This window comes from Cydia strobilella, chromosome Z, assembly GCF_947568885.1.
Source record: "Cydia strobilella chromosome Z, ilCydStro3.1, whole genome shotgun sequence".
Lineage (NCBI taxonomy): Eukaryota > Metazoa > Arthropoda > Insecta > Lepidoptera > Tortricidae > Cydia > Cydia strobilella.
In genome coordinates, this window is record NC_086068.1 from 26,619,468 (window position 1) to 26,635,857 (window position 16,390).

Here is a 16,390-nt window from a genome sequence, read left to right on the forward strand (position 1 = left end):
GTACGTACATACGATCAACGCATTTATACAGTCAGCAGCGGAAGTTGATAAGCGGGCTAGGTGTAAAAATGTAATAAATGAATGTCATGTTTTTCATCGTTTCAGTACCTCATGATTACTGACCCAGAAACAGAGCGAATCGTTGAAATGGTCGATCTTCGATTCTGCACGCTAAGGCCGCACCAAGGACCTATCGTCGAGGTAAGGAAGAACAAACCTACTATTTATTGTCCCTACCTACTTATTAATACATTTGAAATTATGAACACTAACATCTTTTACTTTTTACAGTTGGTGGTAACGAGACGACAAAAGGAGAAAGTAGCAGAATCTAAAGCTGTGGACGAAGACGATGAATATCAGGTAATTGTTGACCAACCTTTTTTCACACGAGACCGTATTCATGTTGCATTGAAGGTAAGTAAGTAATTATTTTTTTATTGTGAGACCTTCAAGTATACGATACGTGATTACTGATGTAGGCGTTTAACTGAAATGACATACCTATATAATATTAGAATAGGTATTTACTTTGAATTGATTGCTTAATACTTATATGATTATAATAAGTGGAACTGTTATTGTTGGCTGACATTCCATACCTGTTAACTACCAGGCTAAATAGAAACTGGTAGTATAAAGCAGTTCTTACGTTATATAATACAGGATAAATCGGTATAATATTACATCAAACTGGTCTAATTAAGTAACTACACAAAACTTTGGAACGAAAATAGAATATTATGATTTCAGTATTATTAGTATATGTAAAGGCAGTCGATCATGTTTTAGCTAGAACATTATTTCGTCGCTCCGTGGCTTTTGTTGTGATTGTTTTAACGCTACTGATACACTGAAGTGTATACATGTACATCGTATGTATCTATATATGCATAGACTAATGCATAAACTACTCATATTCAGTATTAAATCAGTAACAGCAAAATACGGTCGTTTCACTTCCATACATCTCATACACACTACACAATATCACGAAATAATGCGCGTGCTAATTGACTTAAACTTATCTTAAAAAAGAAATATCATATCATATCGTTTATTGCAATAAGCAAGTTACCCTTATTTTAACTTGAATTTCAGTAATTTTATTAATTAATTATATTGGAATATAAGTTGTTCCTACAACTGTAAACTGGGGCCCGTCTCTCAAAAGCTTGTAGCTTGTAATACGAGTGGAAGTCCCTTTCTAACAAAAGCTGTCAAAAAGTGACATCCGCTTGTATTACTTTTGCTTTTGAGAAACGGGCCCCTGACCTTATAAGTGACAGATAGTATCTATGAGTATATGTCAAAATCTGTAAAACTGTTACTGCGTATGAATGTTGCTAACAGAGCGTTCTTGCAATTATAGATATCATGAGTTGAGTAATTTCGTTAACGTCAGCTTTGCTAAATGGATCAGTAAGTAGGCAGGATAGTAAATAACAATATAATTGTACACAGAGACAGATAAGCAGCGCAGCCATGGCGCGCGTGGCACGGTACACGGGCGCGGACGAGGGCGTAACGCCGGCGGCGAGCGCGGCGCGCGTGCTGGCGCTGCGGGCGGCCGCGCGCCACGCGCCCGCGCTCCGAGCCGCGCTCGCCGCCGCGCTGCACGCCGTCTCCGACGACCACCTGCACCTGCTCTACTACTAGCCTAGCCTAGCCGGCCGCGGCCCGCCGCCCGCCGGACCCTACCCCCACCTACCTACCTACCATACACATTTCTACATAATACGTAGATTTAATTCACTCACTTACGTACACCGCCATTATACTTGATAGGTATTCTACTAAAAAAATACATAAGGTGTTTGAGGTAACTGCACAGCAATTACTTGCAGTGTAATGGTGAATTTAAATGGGGTAGTTAATGAACCACTTTGAAATTCGTATATTTGTAACATGTAAATGGATAGCCCAGGTAAAATGATGCTCCGGTTAACCTCGCATTGGTTTGGCAGCCTTGCTATATGAATAAGATAAAGGTAATGTTCCAGCCTAATGTATATGTATGACATTTTATGGACTTGCATAGTTTTTATTTATTTATCCTAACTTTTATAATCAACTCAACTTTAAATTGAAATAAATACATAGAATGAATATTAATTATAGTTGATTTAAATGTGATTCATATCAATTGCCTTTCTTTTAAGTAAAGCAAAAACAGTTCACCAAACGTTAAAATTTAAGAGTAGATACAGATAATATGCAATAGTTGTAGTGTACGGAAATGATTTTTCACCTTGAATGAAAAATAATGCTGTCATGAGTCATGACCCTTGTCCAGTGGTTCCCAAACTTTTCTCGACGAGTATTACTTTGCTTATTTATTGTTTACTGACATGTACGATACATATATGACTGTTGCGAATCAGTGAATCAGTTCTGAGGCTCTTGGAAACCATTTTGTAACACATTGTGAATCTGTGGTCCTCGGACTGTCCTACACAACATTTTGAGATTGACTCCTTATGACTTTTATTGACATCTAGACTTGAGTTTCTGTCAAACCGCTTTAAGAAGTGTATTAATACAGTATTATAAAATTAAAATATTTTATTATTTATTTATATATTTGCTTATTTGAATCGAATATTGGATCGTTTTCCAGACTATTCTAAACAATGACATTAATGAACTTCATTATATGTATGTTAGGACTTCTCTAGCATTTCTCCATATATTATTGCAATAACAGGGTATCAGGGTCTTCAGTCTCCTATTGAAACACTAAAATAAGACAGCAACGCTATACACGCTATACACCAAACTCTCTCTCTGGCAACGGGAATGCACTTATTTTTTAGCCACCCTGTATATTATAGTCAAGGTCAAAAATATAGATTCAGACAATGGAAAAAATGTTAGTACGATTTTATTGTCAAGTGCGCAAAACGAGTGTTAAAAGGTGTAAAAAAGGATGAAATTTCAGATACTAAGCGTTTCCACGTCCAAATGTCGGGTTATACCCAGTAGTTACCGTCAAATCAAACCAAACTGAGTTGGTGGTAACTACTGGGATTTATTTTTCCCAGTAGTTACCACTGGTAAAAGGTGGGAAAAAAATCCCAGTCGTTCCCACTGGTAACAACTTAGTGGTAACTAGTGGGAATAACCCAGTGCGTAAGGGCGCGTAGATCATTGGGGTACCTTTGGCATATGTTTATGACTGATGGTACACTCAAAGAATTTAATTTCCGGCCCATTTCGTACAGTAGCGGCAAGAAATCTATCATATTCCTATTTTTTGCAGGCATTCATTCGAAAATTCGTGAAATTAGACTATATCATGTAAACAATGATCATCACAACCATATAATATACAGGATGATTCAGAAGACGTGAGCAGGATCAACACTGCGCATTCCGTTAATTACAAGCAACTGTTTCCTATCAGTATTAATGTCATTAACGTAATTTTTTTAGTCGCGTTGAAATACGGTTATTAATTTATTTACGACACGCATGGTCGCCCTACAATTAGAATAAGTACTAAACTACCGATATTCTGTGTCAAATTGAGTGTCATCACTTCATCACTGTCATCAGAGTGTGGATACTTTTGAAAACTCTTATCTCACTCAAGTTCGACAGTTTATTTTCTTCATACTTAATCAATATGCTGTCATTACGGTTAAAGAGGTTTTATGTTTATTAATTAGGTGTTGTAAGGTGTCCATGATTGTAGAGAATTAAATATGTCCTCACCAAAAAGTTAAAAATAGGAAAAAGTGCGGTTGTTTCCCCTAAATACAAAAGTGGCAAAATAGGCAGCTACGTTATAGCACAATGCGGATTGGGGACTTCACACACACAAATTAATGTATGTTATGAATATTGATTTTTTTATTTGAAAACACTCAAAAGCGAATCTTACTAAAAATAAAACCTAGATGGATCGATTTTTCGCCCTCGTTAGCCTCTGATTTAAAAATTAAATTGAACCATTACTTTACAATTTAATACCCACCGGGCTGACGCAAAAATTCTGGCAAACTTATTATTTTAAAAATGTACCCTAGTTTGATCCAATAGTCGTTTTTACACGCCCCTATATTGTAAATTTCATCGAAATCGCTAAAGCCGTTTTTGAGAAATTACCAAAATAATTATGCAGTTGTATCTGAAAAAATATGATAGATTATTTGCCGCTACTGTACCTTCTCACAGTGACAATAAATAGCTATGAAAGTCGCTAGAGACCTCATACTATTGTCACTGTGACAAAGTACAAAACGGGTAGGAAATTAAATTATTTGACTGTACATCTTGTAATATTGCGGGGCTTGTATCTTGCGTTTGTTTTTAAATATGTTCTATGCTACTAACAATACTGTAATAATGTTAATTCCACGTATATTTATTAACAGGTGTATTTACTCATGTTCAGAAAGTTTTTGTTATTTTAATCTACTTATACCTAATCAAATTTTTCATCTAAATTTGATTAGGCTTATAAACATAAGGTTGTACAGCTAGAGTACCGATAGACAATTATGTAAATTTTGTACGCATTTACGAAGTCAAGGTGGAACGCTAGCGAGCTAGTTGGTAACATGGTATTAAATTATGAGTAGATTTAATCATTGCTCTAGGATTAATTGTGACAAAGGAATTTATTCATTTACAATATTGATTAGGACATATCTTACTATCGGTAGGTGCCAAATGAGTGTACTGTAAAGGGCCAAACATTGGGTAGTTTACCCTAGATGCTAAATTACCTAAGATTACTAACAATCACAACACGTCCTAAACTTTGTTAACTAAGCCCGTTATAAGGGAACAACATCTGCCCTCTAGCTATTTACTCAATTAATTCAAAAGAAAAACCAAGTGGTTCCGCACTAAAACGGTAATAAGTAAAAAAAAATGTATTTTTTTCTCCTAAAGTAATAGATATTTTTGTGCGGTTTTCGGGTATATAGTTCGACTGCTGTAGGCATGCAGACTCTGCTTTATTAACGCATTCACTGCCAGGGGGCGTGGCCTAGGAACAAACTTGTATGACGGTGAACGCACATGCGTGCGTGCGTGCGTGCGTTGGGGGCAGTGAATGTGTTAATGGGGTAAGTAAGTGCAAAAAATATGCATTTTTTTCTTAGGCGATGCCGCTTGGCACGATTGTTCCTTAGGTCAAAAAAGCTGATTTAGCCCGCTAGCCACGATATCGTACCGTGCAAAACTCCTCGTGCCTAAATTATACGAGAATGATATATAACTGGCCCTACCTGCTAAGAGCAGACAGTAATTCAGTACAGATTTGGGGTTGAGATTTCCCCCCCCAATTTTCTGGGGGGTTTGCACGGTACGATCTCGTGGCTACTGGGCCAAATCAGCTTTTTTGACCTTAGGAACAATCGTGTCAAGCGACATCGCCTGAGAGAAAAGTGCGTACCTCTCCATACATTTTTGCACTTACTTACCCCAATTACTTTAAAGGAGATTGAATGGATAGTTAGTATTTACCTACTACGGGCATACTTCTGAAGTTCTGACTTACCTAAGTATTTTTCAATTTTCAAAAATATAACTATTTGTGTCATCATCATCATGTCAGCCGATAGACGTCCACTGCTGGGCATAGGCCTCCCCCAAGGCTCGCCTCTCCGACCGATCGTGTGCCGCTCGCATCCACCGAATTCCCGCGACCTTCACCAGGTCGTCGCTCCACCTCGTCATTTGTGTCATAGTTCAATAAATAAAGGTTTGATAATATATTTATTTGATTTAGTGGTCGCTCTTATTTGAATATATATTTATATCTACAGCACTATATATACCCAAAAACCCCTCAAAAATATCTATGACTAGGTAAAAAAAATAACTTTTTACTTATTACTTATTTACGGTAATAAGTTATTACCGTTTTACTACGGTACCACTTGGTTATTTCTATTAATATTTTGTGTGTTACGTGTACTACCTACTAGTTGTGAGTAAACTATAGGTATATACATTTAAAAAAAGCCATATTAGCTCAAGGGCAGATGTTGTTCCCTTATCCAGCTACGGCCTTTAAAACTATTTAATGACAGTCTAAAGTGCCAGCTCTGCACCTTGGCTTTATCTTATTTGAGGCCTTTTGCACACGACATAGATAGAGAAGAGATGGCGATATCTTACTTCTATTACCTAGTTACTGTATATTAGAGAGAAAAGATCTACTTTAATCTATTAAATTAAAACCAGACTGACGGCATTTGTAAACATATATTTACTAGTAGGTACTACTACTGTTAGGAGTGAATATAAAATTGAACCCATTGTGATTATTTACAGTCGACAAAAGCGACATTAAAGAGACAAATAAATACCCAATAGTATTCCACGGTGTTGTACATATTAATACATTTAAGTATTAGCACCATATAACCAAATGTACATGAGTTGCATCCAACTCTTAAAAATAGGTATGTATCAATAATCAGACCGTGCAATATAACTTATATTTGAAATTTTTAATGCTATCATTTTTTTACTTGTCTAAATTATAATTGTAACGAAGTAAAAAATAAAAACTATGAATTTTAACCTGACTTTGTATTTGTAACCTTACTTTACATGACCACTAAATAGGCATATTTTCCTCGTTGGTTCAGACATACAGTTTCTACTCCTAACTATATAAGTGGGGTCGTTTAGACCAAAGATATCTTAGCAATATTGTGTGATATTTTTTATTAAAAAAATATGTGTTGGGAAGTTGACAAATGGCTGATAGTAGGTCTACGGACGAAGCCTTTACCCGAACTACCCGAAGTCGATGCTCTGCTAAGGCCTAGAAAGATATGTAATATAGATAAGTAAAGAGGTTAGCTACAATGATGAAAGAAGAAGAGGCCAACGCAATGTGTAATATTGTCTTCGATAACCGCGGAAGTTACTCATGAAATAAAAATATGTACTTAAACGGATTATATCGCGTATAATGAATTTAAAATACATCTCGACCTTCAAACCCTTTACAGCATTCGTGGTCAACGGGAGACTCGTGAGTATCGTGGAACGCCTAATACCTCTTCAATTTCATTCGAGTTTCCTGTAGTACACCGGTTTGTCTGTTCGTTCACAACCTTCCATGTTTCTTTGACTATATTATTAGAGTTCTGTATTCGTCCAGAGATTCCCAACCGCTTAGAGCAAATCATAACTTTTTCAGCACCTTTTTATATACTTTAACCCGGTTTTTCCTATGATCATCAGGAAAGTGTGCTTGTAGTATCTCCATTTTATTTAGATTCTCTCTTGGGGTTGTAATACCCTTTGTGATCCAGGTATCATTTGTGGGCTTTACAGTGATACGTTTTTCGGGAAAAGCTATATTATAATAATAATGAATGGCTGAAACTAGTGCATTCATTCTATCGTTTGCATTTTCTAAACTCAATATTGTGTTTCTTAGTGTGACATCGCTATTAAACAGGAAGTGAAAGTAATTACTGTTATCATCATTAAAAACTAGTTTTAATTTTATTGTTTAAGCTTTTATTGCACTTTACTGTATCTGAAAATTTATATTTTAATTCTATGAAATTGTGATCTGATATTTTATCTTCTAAAACTTTGCCTTCTACTGACTTTTTAACAAAATTTGCTACTATAAAATTCGGGGCTATACGTTCGGGGGCTTAGATCGAAAACATTTACATTTACTCGCAATTTAAGTCTGGCCGCTTTTGACATAGTAACTCTTACCGAGACGTGGCTAGTGGATGGAGTTTTGGATTCCGAATTATTTGATGATAGGTACATTGTGTGGCGACGGGATCGGGACGCCAGTTTAACGGGACAAAGTCGCGGTGGGGGCGTAATCATAGCTACCCGGCGTGAACTGACGGTAACACCGCAACCTTCTTTTCAGTCATCTGCAGAGGATTTATGGGTTACGCTCACACTCAAGGATAACCATAGTAGACCTATAAAAGTTCATTTGTGCGTGTTGTATCTGTGCAAACAAAACAATGGTTTTACTTTCTCGCAACAATTAAATAATTTTCTGAGTAATTTAAGTAATATAGTATTAATTAGATAACCCTGATGACAAATTCTTGGTAATTGGAGATTTTAACATGAGCAATATCGTATGGACAGCGCAGGACTCCGTCATGGTTCCGTCAAATTACGTAAGTAGCGACGAGTGCAGTTTTGTTGACGAGCTTAACGCAGTTAATTTTTACCAGTACAATGGCATTGTAAATCGCTTTGGCAAGATATTGGATTTGGTTATATCTAATGACCTTGTATCTATTAATCACTGCACGAGTCCTCTAGTACCTATTGACCCATATCATGAGCCTCTTATTGTTAAAATGGAGTATACTATGATTAACCCTCTGCAATCAGCCCCCTTGGTAAAATATTTTTGGAATAAAGGTGATTATACATCTATCAATAGCGAATTAGCGTCTATAAGCTGGGAAGAGGAATTTTCTGGTCGCTCACTGGCCCAATCGCTGGATTTCTTTTACATGACTTTTCTTAGAGACAGATTTGTTCCTAGCAAAAATATTAAAAAAGATAATTATCCCTCGTGGTTTTCTGTTCCTTTGAAAAAAGCCATAAAAGAAAAATATAAATATTTAAAAAAATACAGAACAAAAATATTTCTGACTTAATTCATATAATGTTTTGAGTGACAGAGTTCGTAAATTGGAACACGAATGTTTTACTAAATACTACGTTTGTGCGTCGTGCTGAAAAAAATATTACTAGTAATCGTAAACAATTTTGGTCATTAGTCAAATCACGATCGACCTCCCACGGTGTACCCAGCAGTATGAAATATGGAAATCAGTCGGTTAATACAGGACAAGATATTTGTGAAGCCTTTTCTGATTATTTTTTTACCAATTTTTCACCATCTATTAATTTGACCAGTCATAACTCATTTGTCTCTAACACTGAGTCATTCGTCAACATAAATTCAATTGAGGTCGACCCAGATCTTGTTACCACCTTATTGCTTAAGTTAGACCCCTCCAAGTCCGAAGGCCCCGATGAGCTCCCAGCACAATTCTTAATTAAATGTGCGGAGAACCTAACAAGGCCGATAGTCTTGCTTTTTCAGCGTTCCTTCTCAGAGGGCTCTATACCTTCTATATGGAAGTCTGCTTTTATCACCCCAGTACATAAACAAGGGCCCAAAACTGATATTGCGATTTACAGGCCCATATCCAAATTATGTATTTTATCAAAAGTGCTTGAAAAAATTGTTTTTGATCAAGTTTATAATTCTTTAATTAATTATTTTAGTCCTAATCAACACGGGTTTTTGCGACGTAGATCTACAGTATCTAATCTTATTTTGTTGAATGATTATATTACTGATGCTATGGACACTGGGTCCCGAGTTGATGTAATATATGCTGATTACAGCAAATGTTTCGATCGTATTGACCACAGTTTATTAATATCAAAGCTGAATAACATCGGGATAAATGGCGATTTACTGCGATGGTTCATATCCTATATTGAGAATAGGACCCAGGCTGTCGTTGTGAATAATTATATGTCTGGCTGGGTTACTGTTCCTAGTGGGGTACCGCAAGGGTCACTACTAGGGCCATTGCTCTTTAATATAGCTTCTTTGTTTCGCCAATGACATGAAAGTTTTCTTAAAAATAAATTCTATTGCTGACTCAATACTACTTCAGTCTGACTTCGCACGCCTTGATGATTACTGTCAATTACACAGATTAGATTTGAATGCCTCTAAATGTTTTACGATGACCTTCTCGCGCCAACGCAACTTAATCGACACTACCTATGCCTTAAAGGGTCAAACTCTTCAGAAATTATCATGTATGAGAGATTTAGGTGTCATACACGACTCTAAACTGATTTTTGATGAACACATTAATAACATTATTAGTGGCGTTTATAAAGCACTAGGTTTCATAATGCGCAATTCTGTTCATTTCACTCAGGTCAAGACGCTCAAAGTGCTTTATTGCTCATATGTTAGAAGTAAGTTAGAATATGCCTCTCAGGTCTGGAACCCTTGCTACAATATATATTGACAGAATCGAACGCATTCAGCAAAAATTCATGAAACACCTTTGCTTTAAATTAAAATATCCCTACAGTTCTTCCAACTACCTTAAAATATGTAAGCACCATCACATTGTCCCTTTGCAAAAACGCCGTGAAATAGCCGATATTACCTATCTCCTTAGTATTACTAATGGTGTCATCGACTGCCCTGAGTTGCTAAGTAAACTGTGTTTCAAAACCCCCTCTCGTTCTAAAAGGTATCATCCCCCAATAGCAATCAAAAATGCATCTTCCAAATACAGACAGAATAGTTTTTTAACGCGCGCCAGTCGTAACCTAAATGAGTTGTCTAAAGAATTTGATGTAGATATATTCAACTGTAGAATTCCTAGCGTGAGACGTAATCTAGTGCAGAGATATTTTGAGTCTTTGGAGTGAGCGTGTTGTCGCCTTCTTGAATGCCTATACTAGTTACTTTATTACTCTCTTTTTTTTCTTGCTTTTTGTCTTCATTGCTAAGTTAATTTGTATTTTAGTTACTTTTATTTTAGTTACGTAGCGAGTGTTTCAATACACAAGAAGTAAAATACATTTGCACCCGTGTGTAACACAAAACTTTTCCCCTCACTATAGCGCGAGGACAGTGCAACATCCACAGGCGTTAGATCATCTTCATCACTGGAATCACTTTTTTTTGTACGATATTATAACAGAAAACACAATTTTTTTATATTTAAACAAACTGCTACCAAGTGAAACACTTTTTTTTTCACCACACTAATGCTAGGAAAATACTAACCGTAAGCCATTACAAATCAAATCCAAATTAAGGTTATTTAATACCTATCATTCAAAATCATAATTTAAAAGTCAATTCCCGCCGACATCAGAAATCAACTCAAAATTTCGATTAAATTACTTTGCCACTCTTGTGGATAAAATCCAACTTTCTCCTCCGTTTTTAAAAGATAAAAAAAGCCTACGAGCTTGTGTGGTGAAAATAAAATTGTATCATAGTGTGTATAAAAATCATAGAGACGTATAGTTATTCATTAGGCATAATATGTTGTTTTCTCAGACTAACCTATCTGATTATCACTACTCTTACTCAAATCATTCCTTCACCGAAAACCCCGATGTATGGTTAGAAGCAGGGCCCATACATTTCATGCCGTTGACGCAAAAATGACGTAATTTAACATACAGAGAGTTTTTATAAGAACACTACAAGATTTAGATAACCCTTGAAGTGGCAGGAACCGCCTCGCGGACAATTAACGTCACTTTTAATTAAAATAAAATCGAAATTCCTTCAACTGAATAATGACGTATGCCACTTGAAAGGATAAGTAATCTGTTGTCGCGTAGAAAAATAAATATAGGTACTTGTTACTTAAAATACACTTACACACACTTAAAATACACAAAATAAAAAATATCTATTTAATAATCTACTAGGTAGTTGAGTGACAATAAAATAAAAGTCAGACATTTCTGTACTGATTGTCAAGAATCTGATATTATTATGCAGGAGGTTGACAAATTGTTAATTATTACGAAAATACTAATTGCAATCACTCTATGTAGCGTGACGTCATTTTTGTAAGATCAACGATTTTAAGTAGTTGCGCTATAAGTAAAAAAAAATAACATAGTTGCAGCAAATACTTACGGCGAATACAATAGCAAATTTCTTAACCTTCGCGTCAGTAGAAAATGGGCATCTTCCTGTTGATGACCTATATCCTGAAGTGGCACCTTGGTATCAATCTCAGTCGGTGGCAGCGGAGCCCCTTCTTGCTACACTTTAAATAGGTACTTATTATGATCCCTCCCAAGTTGCTCTCAAAGAATTGTGCTGTGTAAGTTTGGTGGTTGGTCAAGTGGTCATAGTGTCATTCCACTGATATAATGATGATGATGATATTTTACCTTCTTCCGCTACTTAGATTTCCTTAGGTAAGCTTAGTTATTATTATTTTTAATTAGGCAATAATTATTAATTTTAACAGTCAATTTGTAGGTAAGTGCTTATACAATATAAATAAATACCGAGGTTGATACATATTTTTTTATCATATGTACAAAAATTAACGACAATATCACGACTACCCATCAAATCAAACTTCTAGTCAATTTAACCAAGGTGGGGTCTTACTGTTAGCAATAATTAATAATTAACGTTCATCCAAAAATTTCATAGAATACTTATTAAAATCAAGCCCGCTACCATTGCTTCGAGTCAAATTGTTAAACACCCTTTCACACTTTTTTTTAAAGCCACATAACGACTATCATTTTGGCAATTAATAAAATATTTCCTAGATACTAAGCAAAACGTTTAATAGTACATTATTGTCGAGGCTCGGAAGAAGCTACTTGCTGGCTGAGGATTCGTTTTAAACGGACGACCCTGGGAGTCCGTTTAATTGAATCCGAAGCCAGCAAGTAGCCTTCCAGCCGAGTCACATATAGTGCTATTCTCAAAAATGGCGCAATAAATACAAATATAATAGAAATATGTTACAGAAGCAACGTCCTTATGTATATATTTTCACAGAAAAAAGTAGTAAATTTGCTTTGCCGCCGTTTTATTTTTTTAATTAAAAATAGAAGTGTATTTTTCTGCTGAAAATACGCCAACCTATTTAAGACACCTAAATAGTCGCGGTACCAACATTATAATAATAAGTACTGATCATCCGTTTGGCTGTTTAAAGGACCTGTGCCTGCATTTGATATGGCCACTTCAACTTTTAAAAAGTTTGGAACTCGACAAATAAAGTCCCGAAATCGAGACTGCAATCATGGAGACTATATAAAGGAGCCAAATCTCTATGTATGAAAAGTGTCCATCAAAAAACAGTAATTAGGCGGCGCCACCATACACCGAAATACTACCAAAAACAACCTACGTAATTTGGTCGGGTTATTTGTTGCCTTATATGGTTCATGTTATACTCATGTACCAGAGCCTAACTAGCGCCACCGAAGAGATTAGGTACTATTATTTAAAGCTGGAAGCGGTCACTTTTGCAACAATTCTGCCATAAGAGATTGGCATCCTTTCTATACCATCCATAACTGCAATGTTTTTAACTTTTTAATCGATCAGATTTGTTTTGAGGATCAAATGTCTATATAGGACCCATTGCATTAAAGCAATACAAAAGTCAGAAATGATAGTCAAAGTCCGACAGTCGTAGTACTTCACTCGCGAAACGCTCCTAACAAAACGATAAGTGAACGTGCCGTCAAGGTCACTGAAAGAGAGCCCATCTTGAAGTATGGACAAAACAAGAAAATTGCGTTTTTGTCGGTGAAATATTGCGTTTATGTAACTTTGCTCGCAGTCTTCCCGTCGATCTGATTTGTTTGCCCATGACTTAGACACGTTTGAACATAGACAAGTTTTTTCTCACGAACATCAGAACTTGAAACATGTATACCGAGTAATGCGTCATTATACCATTATTTTCTATAAGTTCCTTACAGTGATGCATTGGTTTAACTCCAGCCAGTAAACGGATCGCACGTTTTTGGAGAAATAGTACTCTCTGTAGCGTTCGCTACCACGGATGTAGATTAAAGTTTTTCAAACTATATCGTGTTACATATCAAATGAAAGAGCTCATTGTGAGAATATCAAATATATATATTTTTTATAATTTTAGAATAAACAATTTAAAAGTTATTCAAGTAAATAGGCAAAAAATGACCATTCCCCCCTTTATCTCCGAAACTACTCTAAAATTTTGAAAAAATTACACGAAATAGATCTTTACCTATACCTATAGATTACAGGAAAACCTATTAGAAAAGTGCAGTCAAGCGTGATTCGGGCTTAATTACTTAGTTTTTGATCCGACCCCTACGGGTTTTTTAAAGACATTTCATAAAAAATACATTGTTTAAATTGTGTAATGTACCCTTGGAACGCGAGTCCGACTCGCACTTGGCTGGTTTTTAGTATTTTTTGATATAGCAGCAACAGAAATACATCATCTGTGAAAATTTCAACCGTCTATCTATCACGGTTCATGAGATACAGCCTGGTAGGGCTTCCAATACCGGGATCCCGGTATTTCGGGATCCCGGGATACCGCCCTTTTTATGGTAGATTTCAATACCGGTATTTAATTTTGAAATACCGGGATCCCGGTATTTTTATTAACTAACAAAATATGCAAAACAAACGTAAACTACCCATCGAAACGTTAAAATTCGGCATCACCACAAAGCTTTGCGCGCATAGATCTTGCATCTTCCTCTCGTTTTACAATTCGACAGCATTCTCTGTCTTGCGCACGCGACGTGGAGCGGTAACATAATGTAGCCAGTCGGTTCTCGGTGCTTATAACGTGAATTGATGTGTACGTAAGCTATAAGCTCTGTAGTTATAGTTTCGCGCCGGCTGTGGTTTATCTGAATCTTACAACAATGTATGTATGCATATATTATTTGTTTATTGTTTATTAGATATACTCGATAAGGATCAAGTCACGAAATAGTTTTTATAACTCATGTCATGTTTCTTCCGAAGCGAGAAATATACCACGTGGTTTATTTACTTAAATTTAAATACTTAAGTACAATAGATAATTTTATTTAAAGAATAAACAAAATTAATATTCAATGACATTGACGCACAAAAACATTTGATTTTAAATTGTATTGTAAGATTTGTAAGACCATTTAATGTTTGAATTTAAAAAAACATAACCGTTATGGGTCTTAGAACTTGAATTTAGAATATTTGTTTAAATGTGCGCGTGTTTCGAGTTTTAGACTGATTTTTATTACATTACAAGTCGGGAAATTGCTAATTATTTATTTACTGATTTTTAAATTTATTTTATTTGGCATTTCAATTGTACAATTAGCTTAAAATTTTACTTAAACAAATTAAATTATTATATTTTAAGTAAATTTTAGTACAATGATTTAGCTATTGTTTAGAAGATGTTCTCATTTATACAATGCACTGTAAGTGCTACTTTATTTATTTTAGAAAATCAATGAACCTTTTATACTAAAAATGTTTCTGTATTCGATTGAGCTGCAAGGCAGAAACTAGTCAATAGAGAGAAAAAGAGGATTATTATTAAGTGATATTATTGTTAAAAATACTATATATTGTAACACGCATGCAAGATACATAAAAAATTGATTAAAATTTGGTATTTTTACTTCAAATTTAGTTTGTTCCTATTTTTTTCAAAAAAATCCCGGGATCTCGGGATCCCGGTATTAAAGTTGCCAATACCGGTATTGCTAAAGGTCCGGTATTTGGAAGCCCTACAGCCTGGTGACAGACAGACGGACAGCGGAGTCTTAGTAATAGGGTCCCGTTTTTACCCTTTGGGTACGGAACCCTAAAAAACTACGGATGCGTGACATGCGTGAAAAAAGTTTTCTTTGCCGCCATTTCATGTGCAGTTTCTTTTAATTAGTTTATAAGTAAGAAAATTATTTATTACTTATAAACTTTGTTTTGTTGTTTTTAAAGTAAGAGTTACTAGCAAAAGTTTCGTGTAAAATGTGCGATAAAGATATTTCGGAAACGCCACCTCATATCCGCGAATTCCGCCAGAGAGCCAACTATGCCCCAATGTCGGCTGTAATATGAGGTTAGTGATTATATCATAGAAAGTTTATAATATATGTAATTATTTCATTACACATACATAAAGCAGTGTATGTAACTGTACATAATAAGGCATTAAAACAATCGTGTGATTCTATTATGAAACTCGTGTGATTATTATTACTCACTTCGTTCGTTTCATAAACCCACACTCAGGTTTTAATGCCTTTCATTATGTAGCAGTCACGTGGTAACTACTATTATGTTGTATAGTAGAAACAATTGTTTCATAAGTCAGAAACGCGCATGTGACACCCTTCATATAGCAACATCCATAGACTACGAGAACCGCTTAGCGTTGATTGTTAGTCTCCATAGGCTACGGTGGCCAAAATCGAGAAAAAAACTATCCTAAAATTGAATTTAGCAAGGTGCAGGTACCAGGGCCTCATGAGTTACGAGGAGGTGTCGTTGACCAACCCGCCGGGGGCGCCGCGCCCCGGCGGCCGGGGCGTGTACGAGTATTGAAGGTATCGCTCCGCTCGAGTATACGAGTACCTAATTTTGGTTTGTTTACCTATACGATTCTACTAGTTGAAATTATATTTTTTTTGTCTCGTAGAAAAAGTATTGTATACAATAGTGATATAATCAAACTTTTCAATCTCGTACCTTACTTAAGCAACGAAGCTTGCTGAGCTCAGCAAGCTTCGTTGCTTAAACACGGTACTCGACTGAAAAGCTCTCTATTATATTACGATTGTATAAAATACTATTTTATTATATATTAACAAAAAC

At 35.7% G+C, this 16,390-nt stretch overlaps 1 protein-coding gene across 1 annotated transcript in view; it reads left to right on the forward strand.

Annotated features, from left to right (window-relative positions):
* The window catches only part of LOC134753720 (uncharacterized), a 190,881-nt gene extending 188,422 nt beyond the window's left edge, over positions 1–2,459 (forward strand). Inside the window, exons 83-85 of the mRNA XM_063689659.1 lie at positions 106–201; positions 292–363; positions 1,471–2,459. Of these exons, the coding sequence (XP_063545729.1) occupies positions 106–201; positions 292–363; positions 1,471–1,659 (357 nt within the window). The 3' untranslated portion in view covers positions 1,660–2,459. The remainder of the gene's footprint in view (positions 1–105; positions 202–291; positions 364–1,470) is intronic.
* The last annotated feature ends 13,931 nt before the right edge of the window (positions 2,460–16,390 follow it).